The sequence below is a fragment of the Dasypus novemcinctus genome, chromosome 7 (genome assembly GCF_030445035.2).
Source record: "Dasypus novemcinctus isolate mDasNov1 chromosome 7, mDasNov1.1.hap2, whole genome shotgun sequence".
In the NCBI taxonomy this organism is placed as follows: domain Eukaryota; kingdom Metazoa; phylum Chordata; class Mammalia; order Cingulata; family Dasypodidae; genus Dasypus; species Dasypus novemcinctus.
Window position 1 is genome coordinate 47,677,664 of NC_080679.1, and position 19,173 is coordinate 47,696,836.

General features: G+C 36.5%; 2 protein-coding genes across 6 annotated transcripts in view; one reads left to right on the forward strand and one right to left on the reverse strand.

Annotated features, from left to right (window-relative positions):
• The window catches only part of PLCL1 (phospholipase C like 1 (inactive)), a 355,116-nt gene that overhangs the window by 255,789 nt on the left and 80,154 nt on the right, over positions 1–19,173 (reverse strand). The window lies entirely within an intron of this gene.
• LOC101413003 (ras-related protein Rab-8B) lies at positions 894–5,803 on the forward strand. Its single transcript, XM_012529023.4, has one exon. The coding sequence runs from the start codon at positions 931–933 to the stop codon at positions 1,552–1,554; it is 624 nt and encodes a 207-aa protein (XP_012384477.1). The 5' UTR covers positions 894–930; the 3' UTR covers positions 1,555–5,803.

Below are 19,173 nucleotides of genomic sequence, written 5' to 3' on the forward strand. Positions count from 1 at the left end.
ATGCTCCCTGAGAGCAGAGACTCTGCTTTGTTCATCATTCTAACCCCAGTTCTTACAAAACAGAACCTGATTTGTTTACTAGAAACTCAATAAATGTTTCTTAAAGGAATCAAATGTAAGCTGAAGCTTACTAAAGTGTAGTCAAAACAAATAAGTTGACATTTAAAATAAGAAGTGTGCCAGAGATTTAGCTGTCTTAGGTAAGGGGTGGAGATAATAAAAAGACCCTGGAAGCCATGGAGAGCAAGATGTGGTGGAAATGTCATCCAAATTAGGTGGCATGGGTTCTACCATAGACTTCTCATTCCTCCCTTTCTGGCTTGGGTTGCTCAGAATATAGCATTCTATTAACAAAGCTGGCAAACACACACACAAAAAAGGTGTAATGAGTTCAGTTTTGAACAGACTGAATCTGTGATGCCCATATAACATCAGGTGTGCAGAAAAATATGTTAGCCTCATAAGCATGTAATTCATACTAGAATCTAATGGAATGAACAAAATCTTTCAGGAAGAACACAGAATAAAGATCACAAATCCAACTGCTTACAGGGAGCTAGGTAGGGAACTCTGACAGGTGGAGCAGCCTTGGTGGGTACATGCACCATCTAAAGAAAGCTGCCCTTCTCCAGGCAACCCATTATGACCCTGAGGAAACGAGGATCCAGAGTACCATGATCTTCCAATTTTTTTCCAAGAGAAAGTAAAATTCAAATTGTTATATGAAATTTCTCAATTTTTTAAAAATTGATAACTCATTAAAGAACTTTTTTGAAATCCTGGTCAGGCCAATAAAAAAAAAAAAAAAGCAAAAGCCTGATGTGCAGGGTACCAGTTTATAATTCTAAGAAAAGTAAGAGAGAAACAAAATGGATCAAGAACAGACAGGAAGCTTCTCTCGGTCTCCGGTCAGAGGGCCGGAGCGAGAAGATGGCGAAGACGTACGATTATCTGTTCAAGCTGCTGCTGATCGGCGACTCGGGGGTGGGCAAGACTTGCCTCCTCTTCCGCTTCTCCGAGGACGCCTTCAACACCACCTTCATCTCCACCATCGGAATTGATTTTAAAATCAGAACGATAGAATTAGATGGAAAGAAAATTAAGCTTCAGATATGGGACACCGCGGGTCAGGAAAGATTCCGAACAATTACAACAGCATACTATAGAGGAGCCATGGGAATTATGCTGGTCTATGACATCACAAATGAAAAATCCTTTGACAATATTAAAAATTGGATAAGAAACATTGAAGAGCATGCCTCTTCAGATGTTGAAAGAATGATCCTGGGTAACAAATGTGATATGAATGACAAAAGACAAGTATCAAAAGAAAGAGGGGAGAAGTTAGCAATTGACTACGGGATTAAATTCTTGGAGACAAGTGCAAAATCCAGTACAAATGTAGAAGAGGCATTTTTTACACTTGCACGAGATATAATGACAAAACTCAACCGAAAAATGAATGACAGCAATTCATCAGGAGCAGGTGGACCAGTGAAAATAACAGAAAATCGATCAAAGAAGACCAGTTTCTTCCGTTGTTCACTACTCTGATGAACTCTTTCTAAGAGACTACAGCACACTGCGAGGACCCTTTCCTGCTTCTCTGAAAGCACAGGTCACCCAGCCTCAGAATCATACCACCCAGCTGCTGCTGAGAGCACTGCTGAACCTAGACCTCTAGACACAAAATACCAAGTGGATTCCTGTCTCTCAGCCTAGCAAAATAACAGGCTCCTTTTTTCAAACATGGAAGCAATGAAGTGGAGACACATACCGGACTTAACTTGTTTTTTCTTTGTTTTACTATCTGTTGCAGAAGCTGCTATCTTTCTTTTCACTTTGCACATCAATTTTTGTATTTCATGTTTCAACACAATCTTAGACTTGTATTTGCATAGTTTTTGTCTTATGAAAGACTAGATTTAAACATTTGAGGATGTTTAAATAAGAGTAGAACCTTTAGAGCAGAAGTTGATATACTGAAATTAAAGGACATTTGGTCTGGTAATCATGGCCAAATGTTATTGCATTGGTAGCATGTATTTAAGGGCTCTCTCTGATCTGTGATTTTCATAAATAAGAATCATTAAAATTCTGATAAAATTTGTTTTTAAAATTCATAAAAATGCTCATCTGTTAATCAGAGGCCACAATTCCCTATTTCTTCTGATTGCTTAGAGCTTTGCTTCATTTCCTACTTCTTTTGCCACAGAGTGTCTGGGTAGCTCAAAGAATCACTTGTTAAATTGCTTACCTTTGCCTAATCTATAGAAACTGCATTTGGAAAGCACCTTAATCTCACTTTTCCTGGGGTTTATATTTACTGTGATTTCCCATCTGAAACCTATTGTAATTATTCAGTTATCTAAAACATAACATATTCGGACATTTCTAATTTTTCTCTATTTCTAAATTGTGATTTTTCTTGAGCTAGAATTTTATATAAGCAGAGAGATGTACCATTTGGATTTTATTTCAGCATCTTATTGTAGTTTTGTCACATCAGGATACTTAATCTTTTTTTTCCTTAGGTTCACCCCTAAGCCTGTTGGTTTGGTTGTAAGACTCAATTCTTAACATAATTCCTATTTGTAACGGTTAACAAGAGTTAGAGTTAGATTTTAGTTTGCAGAAAGTTTACCTAGAGGGAGAGAGTTTAACTTGTTGAAATAGATTTAATAGAGATAGCTCTTGGTTATGGTGTAAACAATTTTTGGTTCTGTTTTTATTGGGGTGGGGTTATTTTATAAGAATAATTAAACCTAGTGTAGCCTCTTGGAAAACTCTTGCCTTTAAACTAGAGAAAAATTTTAGCAAGGTTTCAGTTTTTAAAGCCATTGTTGTTGAATATGTGAAACAGTTCCATTTGTTCAGGTTTGTTGTAAGAGAACTTGGTCCAGTCATTTGGGCCAAAGCCAACCAAAAGTTTATCTGCCTTTCTCATTGAACACTGGTACTAGTATACCTTTTATAGTAGTTGAAACCATCACAGAAGAAAATAAAAGGTATTTAGTGCTAATTTATGTGCCAAATTCATATCATTATGTCATTGCTGTTATACAAGCCTTCAGCATCATAATAAGGAAGGGAATAAGAAAGAGGTGATAGAGAAGTGATTCTGATAATAATTATTTTTCCTAGTATGCCTATTTTGCTTTACAAGATTACCATCATGCCTGATAATTAAGAATAGGAAATGGAGGAATGGATTACTTGTTACCATAGAAAATTCTGCTTCAAATTAAGATATGTTGTAGAATGCTTTGACCAAACTTTCTTACTTTGAAAATTTATGAACAATTTAGTGGCAACAAGTGTACCAGAGCTATTTTTGATGAATGCACTAAATTTACTGTTGATAAATTTCAGCTTCCTGATTTTTTTTTTGTAGTTGCTTGTTGTCTTAAAGGCACCTGTTGCTGTCCCAATATAATTGATAATTCCCTGATTGAAAGTTGATCGTAAGTCTACCATTTCGAATTAGATACATTTTTGAAGAATAAAAAATGATTTGTTAGAAACATCCTGTATTCACTAATTTTATGAAAAAGATCCAAGCAGTTCAGCTTTCTGGATGGTAACAAGGTACTTTCTAAAAGGCAAGTGTTATGACACCATGTATGAATGTAATTCTCTTAGTAATTTACCTCTGACTTTTTGGTGTCTTAATACTTGGTTTATATCTCAGGGGTTGTTTGCAAACCAAAACTGACATATCCTGTGGTTAGCTTTTTTTTTTTTAAAACAAAATTCTTTGCTTTTGTTACATTTCTTCTCTCTTCTTTTGTGTGAGATAGGTTAATAACTAGTCTCCATGAACTTCCCTTTGAAAGAGCCTGTAAAAGTTAAATGAGTCTAATAGTGCTCTTTGAAGTAGCAGCAGATTAGGGGTAAATGCTCTGTTATATAGAAATAAAATGTCATTGCTATTTTCTTACATTTAGCTTTGCTAAATTGTATATAATTTGAGCTAAGACCATAGGAAATTCACTTTCTGCATGGTAAAATGACCCAATAAATATTCCACTTTGCTTAATAATGTACATATAGTACATTATTTTTTCTATTTGTAGATGAATTTAGTGACAGATAATTGTCTGTTCCCTGCTGAAACTGAAGAATTCTAGTTTTATGTGAACATTTTTGTGGTCTTATGGATAAGGTACATGAAGATTTTTGCAGCAGTATTAGTGGTTCAGTGGCTGCACTTTATTATTAGTGTGCTAATTTTTGACAATGATTGGACTAGACCTTCTCAAATAGAGTCTGAGAGTTATCATTCAATGAAAATGTGCTGTAACTAAGTAGTATGTAAATCAGTTGACTGTAAAATGTTTCACTGGGAACTTATTTTAGCTATATTTTACTTCAGACAGATTATGATAAAAGTAATCTAACCTGCGTATCAGTTAGTAGGTGCTGCAGGGTTTCTTACTATTTACATAAACATTTTGTGCAGTCTTTGTTGTAAATTTTCAGAAGACTATACTCTTTACTTTGAAGGACTATTTTTTAATTATACCTCATTTAGCTAACTAGTATTCTAATATCTGGTAGAGAAACAGTGAGCCAAACTTTAAGCATCCTGCAAAATCTATATATGTTTTGTTTTGAACTAAAGTCATCATTGGGAAAGATAGGAGGTATTTTAGTTTAGAATAGAATATACATGTCATATCCAATAGTGGAAAAAATATTCTTTCCCTGTCTCTATTAATAAATTTAGCTGTGCAATATAGATAAAATTTTGCAGAAGTTTTAAAGTAGGAGATTATAACTCCATTTTACAGGTTCTGAATGCTGAGAATCTGTATTAAGGCTTATAAAATTTTTCCTGTGATCAGCAAGTGATACATTTAAGCAGACATTTTTTCCTAGTTCATGATTTAGATTCCTTTATAAATTTAGTTCTTAATCTTTAAAGATGAGCTTCTAAGCTTAAAAATTTTAAAGTGCATTTCATTATGTTGGTTTTCTTATCTTAGATTTTAAGCACTCAATTCTGTAAACAAGTTTTTTTAGAAATTTTTTTAACAGAAAGGACATTTCTTTTTCCTTCTTGTTATATCCAAAGAAGAAAAAAAAAGTGTCTAAAAATGAAATCCTTTGATCTAGAGGGACATAGATGGACAGGATAGGCTAATAATATTTTAAATTCTAGCACAGTTTTGCAGTAGAAGCAGTCTTTTTTTTAGACTAATAAAATCATTGGGTGTCATGTTCACTGAAAAAAATTGACTGAAATGTACAGAAATGAAAATTAGTAATTATTTTAGAGATATTTTCAGATATTACTTCATTTCTTGAAATGCGTGTGCCACATCGCATTTCTTATTGCCAAGAACTGATTTTATTATATTTCCTGTCTTACCTTTTTGTTTTTAAAGTGAATTTAATTATTGTAGTTCATTCCTGTGACCTTTTACAGTTGGGTTTTATTTTGTTTGCAGCTGAAACTACAGTTCCTTAAATGCAAAATACCATGAGTAAAATCATGCCCCTAAGGAAAAATATTTAGTTTTTTCATTGAATTATCTTACTGTGTGTGTTTAAGCATATTTTTTTTTTGCTCAATGGCTTATTGTAAAAAGCTCCTGCAGATAAAGTGGAACTGTCATGTAGTTACACTTGTTTAGGCCAATTCATTAACTGTGTACTGATTCCGATGCTGTGTTTTTTAAATAACAATGGATTTTATTCCAGGTGAACTTTTTTTTACAATAATGTTCGTCTAAAATAAAGACTACATAATGAAAATAAAAAAAAAAAAAAAAAAAAAAAAAAAAAAAAAAAAAAAAAGAACAGACAGAACTCTAGGGGATAATTTAAAGGGCAGACTGAAGAAATGAAACCAAAAGGTAAAGAGAACAGTCAGAAAGTCAGGAAGGGAATCAAGAGAAAATGTGGGGAAGCGGACTTGGCCCAGTGGTTAGAGCATCCATCTACCACATGGAAGGTCCACAGTTCAAACCCCGGGCCTCCTTGACCCGTGTGGAGCTGGCCTATGCGCAGTGCTTATGCACGCAAGGAGTGTCATGCCACGTAGGAGTGTCCCTACGTAGGGGAGACCCACACGCAAGAAGTGCGCCCCATAGGGAGAGCCACCCAGTGCAAAAGAAAGTGCAGCCTGCCCAAGAATGGGACCGCACACATGGAGAGCTGACACAACAAGATGACACAACAAAAAGAAACGCAGATTCCCATGCCGCCGACAACAACAGAAGTGGACAAAGAAGACAACGCAGCAAAAAGACACAGAGAACAGACAACGGGGGGTGGGGGGGGATAAATAAATCTTTAAAAAAAAAAAGGGAATAAAGAGAAAATGTGGTATTAGACTATTTATTCAAGGGAAGAGAAAGTTTAAGGAAAAGAATAATTAACAATTAACAAATATTACAGATCATGAAATAACAGCAAGACCAAAGAATCCTTTACATTTGGCAGAAGGTCACTGGAGATATCTGCTGATGCTGTTTCACCAAAGTAGCAGAAGTATATGAGAAAAAGGAGGCAGAAATGAGCTGTACTATGTTGGTCAAAGAGAAAATAAGCTGGTGTGATGATAACAATAACAAAACTAGTAATATTTTGAGAATATTTACAAAATGGCAGGTGATGTGCTGAATGCTTTATGGTGTAGTGTACAATAGCTTATCAGACTTGAGTCCAGGCTGTTTGAGTGAATGAAGAAACAAGGAATCCTTCCTATACACACACATGCACAAAATACTATTTTAAGAAATTATAGATATTAGAGGTAAAGTCCTATCAGGAACACAAAACTAACTTCAAAACAAAGTTAGGGATGAACAGAGCAAAACATTAGGGTTCTCTTGGGAATTATGCCAAGAGCAGCCTCACTGTACATTTTATAAATGGACTAGAAGAGACTGAGTAATCTGACGTTTCAAATTCTGCAAATGACACACTAAGCATCGCTGGAGTGTGAAATGCCAACGTGACAAAAATAAAGCAAACTACACTTAAAGAGGGATAAGCTATATGTTCACAGGGCTCAGGAATGGAATCTGGCAACTTCATGAAGCAGGTAGAAGTTTCTTCAATTTCCATTTCAATACTTGCTTCCACGTTTCAGTGTGTACCTCTGTCCTCTGATTTATCCATGCCCTGAGGCATGGCAAACGGTCACATGGCAGAGATAAGGCTAGAAGGTCCCAAGGACTCACAGGGTCAGCCAAGACCTGAAATTCAACTCAACTATAGGATTGGGGTTCAGGACAGGACATCAAGCCCTGTGGACTGGAAATAGCCCAGCAGGGCCCAGTCCCCAAGGGAGCAAATACAAGAACACAACAACAAAGCTTTATCTCCTGAAAGTGGACAAAGGCTTTTTTTAGTGACAGTGCTTGGTTGTTCTACACAGAGATGGTGAACCTGTTGAACTCATTACTAAAACATATGGCACAAACTGAAATTATGAACATGTTTAAAAACTGCTTAAATGAATTCACAATCATGAATCTAAATGGGATTTAAGATAAACTAGGGCCACTTCTGAGGTGACAAAGAAGTTCAGCTTCATCTACCATCACATACTTCCTGAAGCTACTATTGGATAGGCAAAACTACAGCTGAGTGATCACAGGTCTAAAGTACATAAAATTTCTCTTATAGAATATTTAGTAGCTATCAAACCTTGTAATACATGCCTCAACACTTTTAAACTTATGACTCTTGAATACCCAAAAACAAATAATCCTTATATTTTAGGCCACTACACAAATAATTACAGCATTTTTTAAATGTTCAATAATAAAGAAACATCTTTATTGAACTTAAGCCCAAATGAATGACAATTCTTGTTTGTTTTTAGCTAATATTTGGTGAACACTCTATGTGCCAGGAACTTAAGATTCATTATCTTATTTAATCCATAACCCTCCCCCCACACATAAAAATAAGAGATATGCACCCTTATCATCCCAATATTACAGACTTTGAGAGTTATGTGATAGCCAAGGTTATGTGGCTATTAATTGGTGGAACAAGAACTCAAACACTGGCACTTTGCCCCCTGAAGCCACACTCTGAACCATAAACTAATCTATACTGCTTCCATTCTCTTCTATAAAAATAAAACTTAATTAAAATGTATGTCCAGGTACATTAATCTGCAAATCCATCCAGGTCAAATCAAATCCAACTAGATATTACATTCAAGAGAGTTAACAGTAACAAAAAGAGGTCATAGTTCTGTCCAATTAGTCTGGTTATGATAATGCTCAACTATAGTTTGCAGCTTAACCAGAAAATACCAAAAGCAGCATATAGTTTTCCAAATGAAAATGCCAATTCTGTCTTAAACCCCAAATCTTAAATTTAAGATTTTATCTTCTTTCCATTTGCTCTAAAATACAGGGGGTGGTTTCAAGGCAGTAGAGGTAGTCTGAGAGTTGATAAATTTATATAGAGAAAGCCCTGGAGATCCTCTCAGAGTCCAAAATCCATGCCCTACTACCTTTGTGAACTCCCTCTTGCGTTTCCTCTTGATGTCTTATGAAATTTTAAATTCCCATCAAAGTAGCTGACACAGAAAGTCAATCAACTATGTTTGACCCAATACAAAATAAAGCCCACCTGCCCTAAACCATCCCTATAAGATAGACAAACCCTCATCCAATCAATAGCAGCCAAGCTAACTTCTTTTTATGTCTATAGAAATTGTCTGCCATCCCGGGAAGCCCTAGCATCATTGGTTTTTGCAAGTGATCTGCCACCCTTGAGGCAGCAAAATTTTGGTGTCCCAATTAAAATGCTGTATTCAGCAAATTCAACTCCATTTATCTTTTGAGTCATCAGAGGTAATGTGAAAGGGTTCTTAGAGATAATACTTCCATGTAAAACAGAGACCAACACTCTGTGGACACAAAAAAAGTTCATCTGGAAAAATGTCACTTACTTAACAAAAACAAACTTGATGGTGTTTTAATATTTTAACTAAAGTACATGAGAACAAAGAACACAAAACCTTAATCAGCAAAGGAGAAAGGTTATAGAAAATAGTCTTGTAAGTAGACAGCTATTAAATACATTCTTACATTTTACACATCACCCATATAAAAAGTCGTTTCAAACTACTCAAGATTAGGGAATAGTCTTTATTTTGTTAAGTCACATGCTGAAATATTTATGAATGAAATGATTTGCTTAAAAATAATCCAGATTGGGGAATATTGGTAGTGAATGAAGAAAAGATGAAACAAGCTTGGCAATGAGCTGTGAATTATTGAAGCTGGGAGTTGGATACATGGGGATTTGCAATATGATTATCTTTATTTATTTTTATTCTAGTCTTTATTTTTGCATATGTTTGATGTTTGAAAAGTTTAAAAAACAAATGATTTAAGAATTTTTAGAGTATATTCCATGCTTACATTAATTTGGTATATATTGATACAATAATTCCTGCCAATAATTTAAAACTAGGTGTAAGAGTAGAATACAAATCTCCCTACTAAAGAGTATATAGTTTATAATTACAATCGGCTTCCATTAGCTCAATGAAAGTCTGGTCCAACTAGGTCAAAGTGATAGGTTTGGATTATATAAGGCTTACTTCACTTCCTTCTGTTCCTCAGAATTACAATTCTAATCTCAATTAGCCACTTGAAAAATGCATTTCTGTCTATAAAACAAAGTGTAATAGATAATTTTTAAAGGAGGATAGCAATTACCAGAAAAGACCTCATTACATGACAGTATCACCAAAAGATGATCAATTCAGGGAGGGGGTTCTCCAGGGCATATATACAGGGTACATAAAAATGTTTGGATATTTTCATAGTGGTTAGAGTTAAAAACAACTGAGGGAGTGCTGAGTTCCTAGTCAGGGAGCTCTATCACAGTCCCCAATGGAACAACAACAGTCCCCCAAGTGCAATGGCAAAGACCAATAAAGAAGGATGGTCCAACAATGAGCCCTTGATACTGATGACTTTGCTTATAAGCCTATGCGCCTGAAATATGAACTAGGCCTAGAGCTGCAGGGTGCCTAAAAGTTACCTCCTGAGAGTCTCCACATTGCTCAAATGTGGCCACTTTCTAAGCCAAATTCAGCATGTAATCCATTACCTTCCTCCCAGTGTGGGACATGACTCTGAGGGATGAGCTCCCTGGCACCAAGGGATTACTACCAAGCACCACCTGATGATATAACTAGAAAAAGAACTTGAATAAAAGGGTCAACTCTGACCAGCAGAATATCTCAGCCTACATGTAATATCAGGTGTTAAAAACTGCTTTTTGACCTTGAGTAAAAGGGGGAAATGGAAGGACAAATGAGTTTATATGGCTATGAGTCTCAAAAAAATAGTCAGGAGGTCATCAGAGGGGTCGTGCTTATGCACATCTCAGCAGGGTCCCAAAGACAGCCAAAGTAGATACAAGCCCGGGTACTGGTTCTCCTGAGGGTTACAGAGACCCACAGGTTCTATGGTCATGGCAGGTGGCTCTGGAGTTCAGTGCCATGTCAGTTGCTCCTACTTTGGAGTTTGTGTTCCTGAGTGTGATGGAGTTGGACTCAGATGTGACCTTTCTACACGTGCCTCTTCTGTTACTTTTACCAGACCTGTGGTTGGCACTAGGGATGGTGTATACTTAGGAGCCCTGAATCTCTGGACTGTCCATGTGACAGCCAGGCCCTGAGTCACAGCAGACTTGTAACTCCTACATTTTGGTAAATTGGACTTACCCAGGCCAGCTAACAGAGAGGTGAAGAAGGTCAACCATCACACCAGAGAGCCAAGAATGCCTACAACTGCAAGCAGGAGAATTGCATCCATCATCCATGTGGAATCTAAGCCCCCTCTCAATATAGAGGTGGAGTGGACATAAACATCCCAGGGTCCACAGGATGGAGGAATAGAATATGGGTTAGAGTAGACTTACTGATATTCTACTATGGAACTACTGTGATTAATAATGGAAGAAATTGTAGCATTGATGTGGAGAAAGTGGCCATGGTAGCTGCTGAGGGTAGGGAGCAGGAAGAAGAGATATGATGTGGGGGCATTTTCAGGACTTGGAGTTGTCCTGGATAGTACTGCAGGGACAGATGCTGGACATTGTGTGTCCTGCCATGGCCCACTGGGTGGACTGGGAGAGAGTGTAGACTACAATATAAACCATTATCCATGTGATGCAGCGGTGCTCCATAATGTATTCACCAAATGCAATGAATGTCCCATGATGATGAAAGAAGTTGTTGATGTGGGAGGAGTGGAATGAGGGGAGTGGGGGGTATATGGGGACCTCAAATTTTTTTAATGTAACATTTTTTTTAAAAATACAGAGAAAAAAAAAAAAAAGATGATCAGTTCAACAGGAACTGCAGGGTATGGTTCCAGTAAACCTTAAAACCACCACACCTTAGAACTTCACTAACTGTTTCATTCTTCCTCAAGCCTTCTCACTCAAGGCCCATATTTCACATATTAATTTTGTTTCCCATGATCATTCTGCAACAAACTGGCAAGTTCCAAACTTTGCTTCCACTAAATACATGTGGCCTTTGTATGGTGAGAACCAACCCATTACTGATGTACTTCTTGGTTGCTTACCAAATTTGTGCAACAAAAGAAAATTTTTTTCAAAGTATACTGTTTAAAGTAGATGTAATGAAATTATATGCATTTCTTATTGGAACTAGCAAACCAAAGTGGTGATAGTTTTTAATTATATTTTATGACTTCCTTTGAAAGTAGCCTTCATTGACTTCATTAAGAATTATATATTTTATATATATAATATATAAATACATATTTTCTACATATGAAAATTTGGTTGCATGTATTTGGAAAACATGCAACAAAAAGAAAAATTGAAACGACTTCTCTTCAATTTTATCTATATCCTTGTTTTAGATGCATACTTCCAATTTAGTGATTTTCTTTTAAAATGATTGTAGAATGGCTTTTTTATTTTCTCCGTCTCAAGATCACTTATTGGGGTGGGATGAAGAGGAAAGGAGGAAACGGGGAGATGACAGTGGGTTCAAATTTGAGGTAGCACTTTTATGCTGACTAGAGCATATCCTTTCTCCACAGTGATAATTTATGAAAATTTGATTGGCTACTTGCCTTTCTTTCATTAGATAGGGCTGCTATTTATTTAATCAGAAGGGAAGTTCAATGGGCCAAAATTTCTAAATTACTTCCCTTTTTATGTAAGAAATAAACTGTTTCCAAGTTCAACAAGCCAATGTTTTGTAAGGGAAGCAAAGAACTATATAGAAAAGGGGGAACAAAAATGCAGTGAATGTCTTCTCTAACACCAGTTCTGTGGTGCTGTCAGTCAGTCACATGTGTGATTCCATGAATTCTCACACTTTGATGAGGAGACTGTGGTTAATGAGGTGATCCAGGATTATAACATAAATCCATCTGACCCCAAAACTTCTCATCCTATTCTACTAATCTGGAAAAAGTAGTGCATGTCATCACTATACTACAACTCAAGGTAGCTTCACAAATAGGCCCATGCTTCTTCATAAAATCACTCAACTCCAGGTAAACATACACTATTTAAGCTAGCCTCCTGATCCTATACAATAATTCTTACAGACAAGAGGCTACACTATAATTCTTATTTTTACTAATTTGTAAGCATGCGTCAAGTAAATGTTCACAAAGGATGATAAAGTAAATACATAACTATTTCACAAATAATCTCATGAACTAGATATGTTGACAAATAACTTAAAAAAAAAAAAATCCCAAATCCAGCCTCCCAAAACAACTCATTCCAATAAATGAAATGGGGGTTATTTAAATTTGACTTTCTTAGGAGGTGATCAGAAAAAAGCCTAGCACTCAGAAGCAATGATCACAAAATTCATACTATGGCAGGAATGTACAGGATACTCTCTTGAAGTTTAACCAGTGCTATTTGCTCCAAATAGAATTATACTTAAGATTGTGACAGACACGGTAGGTTGGCTGACACAACTCTCATTGGCAGCTATCTTTCTCCCTTACCTACCTCTACTTGCAAGTTTGACAAAGCTATTCACTTTCCTGCCTCCTTTGCATTGGAGGGGTTTGAGAAAGGGAGATGTGCCTACTCTCCCTTTTTTACATTTATTTAACAGAATTTAACAGAAATCAGCTGAAAGAATTTCTGAGCAGCTGTTTTTCTTTCCTAACAAAAGGGACAGCTGAAGCTGGCATCCCTCACCCCAACCACACATATACTTTATTGCCTTTCTGCCTGAAGCCGGGGTAGCCATCTTGCATCTATGAGATGTGAAGCATGAGTAAGTGAGTACCTACACTGGACACTATCTGTTAGGGAAATGCTCAACTTCAAACAACAGAAAACTTGCTAAAAGTGGCTTAAACATAATATTTTCATATAACTGGAAACCTGAAGGTTGGCAATTGTTGGTTCTGCTGCTCAGTGACCTGGGCTCTTTCGGAATTTTTGCTGTGCCATACTTGCACTCCTTGACTTTTATCTTCGTGCTTCAAATCTCATAGTTGCATTGTAGAACTGTCAATTTCTCCCATCAAATATGCTTCATATATTTTGGAGTTCTGCTATTAGGAGCATATATATTTATCATTGATACATCTTCTTGTTGAATTGACCCTTTATCAGTGTATGACTTTGTCCCTTGTAACTGTTTTTGACTTATAATCTATTTTTATCTGATATTCCTATAGCCACCCCAGCTCTCTTTTGATTACTACTTGCATGGCATGTTTTTCCACCCTTTCACTTTCAACCTTTGAAATTAAGGTGAGTTTCTTGTAAACAGTCTATAGTTGGGCTTTTAAATGGATAATTTAATCCATTTATATTTTAAGTCACCACTGATAATGCAGGATTTTCTTTTGCCAATTTGCTATTCCATTTTTGTAAGGAAGCAAAGAGTCTTTAAGTTTTCTCCACCACAATCTTTGCCTGGGGCAGGTTGGAACAATGACCACCCTCAGAGCAGGGGACCCTGTGAACCAAAGTCGCTAATCAAAAACTGTGATCAGTGATTAACCCATGCCCACCCCAGACCTTGGGGAAGTGGATTTTTATATCTCTTTTTGGCACCAGCAAGCTGTGCTGTGGGCCAGACCCAACTGTGGCCTGCTGTGAGAGTAGTTATGGGTGCCAATGAGTGCCACATGGAGCGACCAGTTCACTGTTATTTACCATAATTTACCATCTTCTTCCTCCCCCTCTTCCCTGGATGATGTACTGTGTTCTACTGGACTCAGGTGTTTTGAAATCATTGATGCAACAGTGCCTTCCTGTTTAGTAATTGTTCTGGTAGAGGGCCTGATTCTGGAGTTTCCTACTCTGCTATCTTTCTACAATCCTTGACCAACTTGCTTTTGAACTTGGGCAAATCATTTCAGTTTTGAGTCTCAGTCTTCTCATATTTGTAATATGGGGATAATGATGCCTGCCCTGCCTACCTCACATGATTGCTATGAGGGTCAAGTAAAGGACCTAAGCAAATAAGCCTTAATGTGCCACACGAATTTAGTTATACAGCATTTTATACTCTCACATATTTAGTTTCCACCTCTCCCACCACCACCACCACCCCTCCCATCCCCAAACCCTATAGCACTGAATTTACTGAAGAATACTATATAAGTTTCCTAGGGCTACCATAACAAAGTACCACAAACTGGGTGGCTTAAACCAACAGAAATTATTCTGTCACAGTTTTGGAGGCTACAGGTCTGAAACCAAGGTGTTTGTTAAACTATGCTTTCTGAGGGTTCTGGGAAAGAATACTTCCTTTGCCTTTTCCAGCTTCTCTTGGCCCCAGGTACTCCTAGACTTGTGGCCGCATAACTCCAATCTCTGTGGGAGGCTGCTTTTGGCGCCAGTATCAGTTGCAGCCATCTCCTGAAATACACCTAACCTAGTTAAGTTTCTATTTCCCCACCCTCGCTAAAGTAATTAAGTTTCTATTCTCACGCCACTCCCCCGGGCTCCAATTGGGCACTCCCTAAAGAGCATGAAAGTCTTTCCGTGGACGTTACTAAACAACCATCTGCGCATGCGTATGGCGCGAAATTTGAAATCTAGTCACCCAATCATTTACCGACACTGCGCTGTCGTCAGTATGTACCACCTCCTTCATCCCTGGCTATAAATACCCCTGATGGCCCCTCAATAAAGGAGACTTGATCAGAATCCTGCCTTGTCTCCATTCTTTGTGTCTCTTGTCCCTTTCATTGCCGCTCCCTCCCTCAGGTCTTGGTTCGACTGATCTGCGGGTCAGGTCAAATCTCTGCCTCTGTATGTGTCTCTTCTCTGTATATTTCTCTGTATCCTCCCTTCTTATAAAGATATCAGTCATTGGATTTAGGGCCCACTCTAAATCTAGGACGATTTCATGTCAAGATCTTTAACTAATTACATCTGCAAAGATCTTATTCCTAATAAGGTCACATTCTGAGGTCCAAGTAGACACGAATTTTAGGGGAACACCATTCAACCCACTAGAAACACTAAACAAGGTACTACTTATTGAGTTTTTAATTGTTCTCCCTTATAGGATATTTATACTATCTTTGCACCTCTATACACCAGAAGGGCTCCAAGACCACTACGAGACAAGGTTAAGTGTAGTGGAATTGGTATTTTTTTAAAAAGAGGCAAAATAAATTGAATATTCTAAATCCTACTTTTTAATCCATCTGTTGTTTTCTTTTGATCAAGAAATTTGATGAAGGGACAACTGTATCAATAAATAATACTGGTTTTGTGACACAATGCAGTTAGCCAACTTCAAACCTCTTATTCTGTGAAAGTAAGTCCTACTCAACAGAATTTTCCAATTCTTTGACAAGGCTTAAGATTTAACTTGAAATTGGCTTGAAATATATAATGGTTGGTTCCCCATTTCACACAGTAAATCATGAGTAAACATGTTGTTTGCATAGAGAAAGTGGTCAACTGTAATATAATTTCATTGGGAGTATTATCACGACACACTGCAAAGTTCTATGATTGCAGGACCCACTCACATCTCATATATAAAGAATAGAAAGGAAATTCTCATTTAATGGAAAACCCTCCACATCATGTATCCTAGTAGGGTACAGATTAGTGCCATTGACAGCATCCGTGAGCTTGTTAGAAAAGCAGACTCTCAATTCCCACCCCAGACTTACTGAATAAGAATCAGTATTTTAACAAGATCCCAGGTGAGTTCCATAGGCACGTTAAAGTTTGAGAAGCACTTATTTATAGAACTTTATCCCGGCCCCATCGGCACTTAGTTATGATTTGTTATTTTTAAAAATAACTAGCAAACCAAGAAGAGTTGATTACCTCTGCACAAGAGGTTGGGAAAACACTTCCATGATAGTCTTCCTGTTGGATTAGAATACCTAAAACATAGTTCTAATAATGATACGCAAAGCTTTGATGACTTCTCATCAACTAACAAAGTCTATAGCCCTTAGTTTGATAGTCAAGATCCTCAATCATCTGGCAGCAACCCCCTTTTTCCAATTTGGTATTCCAACCTCACCCCACCAAATGCCTGTGTTTATCAAAGTGCAGAGAGCAGACCCCGGTAACAGAACCACCTGGGACCCCATCCTTAACATTCTGAATTATATTTTCTAGTACATGGAAATGGGAAGGAGTAATCTTAACCATCTCATCCAGGTGATTTTTGGGAAACAATCACCCATCCTTTAAGACTGATATTAAGTCTCTCAGCCTTGGTCAAGTTTCTCATGGTGCCTCAAAGCAGAAGGGTCACTTCAATCTTAGTGCCAACACTATGCCCCTGTATGTAGCTCTGTTGTTGTCTACCCCACACAGAATTGTAATTAAAGCTTCCATCTCTATTTCCCCTACGAGCCCATGGACTATAGTAAATGTGTGCTATGTATCTTTGTATCCCCCAATATCTAGCACATTGCCTAGTAGATAAAGTGTTCAATACTTGTTGATTTATTGCAGCATCATATATACTAGGCAAAAGAAATTAAAACAACGTAAAACTCCATTAGAGACAACCTAAATTAATTACAATACAGGCATACAATGGAATATTAAACATTCACTGTAAATGATCACATTAACTATTTATTGATCGGCAGGATACTCAGGACATAGACAGTGGGTAAAAACAAGTTGAAAACATAAGTATAATGCCAAAATGTTAACAGCAGTTATCTCTGGATGGTAGGATTATATATGAAATTAATTTTTTTATTACCTGAATTTTTACAGTAAGCATATATAATTTTTATAAATTTTAAAGCTATTCTTATCTTAAATATGCAATGAATGTTATGGTAAATGATGGGTTCAGTTATTCTGCTTCCAGGGCCAGAGATTTCCAAAGGTTGGCAATGATCTAAAGTTTGGTGAATTGGTTGCTAAGTGGAAGAAAGAAAATAGGAAATGGGTAGCCCTTAGCAACTGGCTCTTACTACTATTCCTCTTATTGTCTGGGATTTAAAAAAATATTTACATGTTCTTAAATATCTAATAAAAATTTTAGGTTCTAATAAAAACATTAGGCTTAATCTTGGCAATAGCAGTTAACCTCAGCATAAAGTAACTCTGCTGTCAATTTTTTCAGTTGTGAAAATTAGCCTCCAACTTTGTTTCACTTCTCCTGTTGGCTCTTCTCACTTTTCAGAATGCTCACTATCCAAGTAGAAGTTGTTAAACACTATGTTTTACTCTATTTAGCATGAAGCCAAAACTGGATGTACCAGCTGATGTCAAAGACTTTTGGTTACTATCACCAAATTGGAGCACTGCTTCTGCCAGGAAAAGTGGGCATGGGGAGGGTGGAGAAATGCCTTCAGTCTTTTTTCTTCCAATATAAGAAAAGCACACAAGCAAAATTCATTTTCAAGTAATATCTTACATGAAATCAAGACAGTTCAAAGAAAAATAACTTAAGTTAAAATCACACTTCCAACAATGGAAGAATAAGTCAATTAAACTGGTATTTCAACATTCAACCTAAAACAAAAATAAAACTGGGATTTGCAAGGAAAATAAATAGGAAAAAATGTTTAGTAACCGGTAGGATTTTATTATAGTTTGGATTAATTTTGAGAGCTTCAAATGTGTCCATGTCTACTTCAATAATGCCAACAACAACAATGAAAATGAACATTTATAGTTACAGCCTAAGTACATTTCCCACGTGGGTTCTCCTAAAATGTCCTCACTACATGAAAACTGAAAGTAAATACAAAAAAAAATCCTAAAAGACTTGCTAGAATATGAAAATGTCATATAAATTTAAGTACTTTAAAGCTTGCTTTTTTAACCTGACTAAAAATAATCTCTTATTTCAAAAAAGTAAACTTTAACTGCAACTTATTATTCCCTAGGTTAAAAAAACACAGATACTCTTTCGACAAGTTTAGAAGGAATATAGCAAATCCCAAACATGTTGCCTGCCACCTATGCATCTGAGATATAACAGGATGGCGAAGGGAACCCTAAAATGGGAGAGGGGACTGAAGGGTTTTTCCTTTTTTTTCTGCAATAGCCACATGACTCCAGCTAGTTACTTTGCCTCATGGAATTTCTCACTTCCTTATCTGTAAAAACAGGCATTGGACAGATGTTGTTTAAGGTTCTTTCCAGATAAAAAATTTTTAAAGCTCTAATTCTACATATTTTCTCCACACACACCCAAATCTGAAGGCACTGTATTTTTATATCTATAAAAAGCAACAAATGGAATTGCATTTTAGCAGATTTTCCACTGGAATTTTGAAAAAGCAAAGAAAATATAAATTATACCATTTTATGCATTACATTTTTCAATATTAGTTTCATCCTTTATTGCTCATCAGAATCATTAAACCATACTTTTTCCCTAGTCCCATGATGAGAAAGAAACTTGTCTTCTTAATTATGGAATTAGCAGGAATCATGCAAAGAGCTAAACATCTGAAATATAATGATCATTAGTTTTGTCTTCCAAGAAAATACTGAAGGCAGAAATTCCAAAATCCCAAAGTATTCTATTCCAACATACAAGCTACCTCAGTTATCAAATCATTAATAAAACTAATATTCACTTAAATATTGTTTATAAAGCAAATTCACCTGCATGGTGTCACCAAATCTTCACAATGAGTCTGTGAGAAAGTATTTTAATTAGTCGTACTCAATAGTTGAGGAAACTAAAGCTCTCTGACA

What these genes read in the sequence shown, in the direction of transcription:
- LOC101413003 (XM_012529023.4), top strand. Translation starts at nt 931, where the DNA reads ATGGCGAAGACGTACGATTATCTGTTCAAGCTGCTGCTGATCGGCGAC.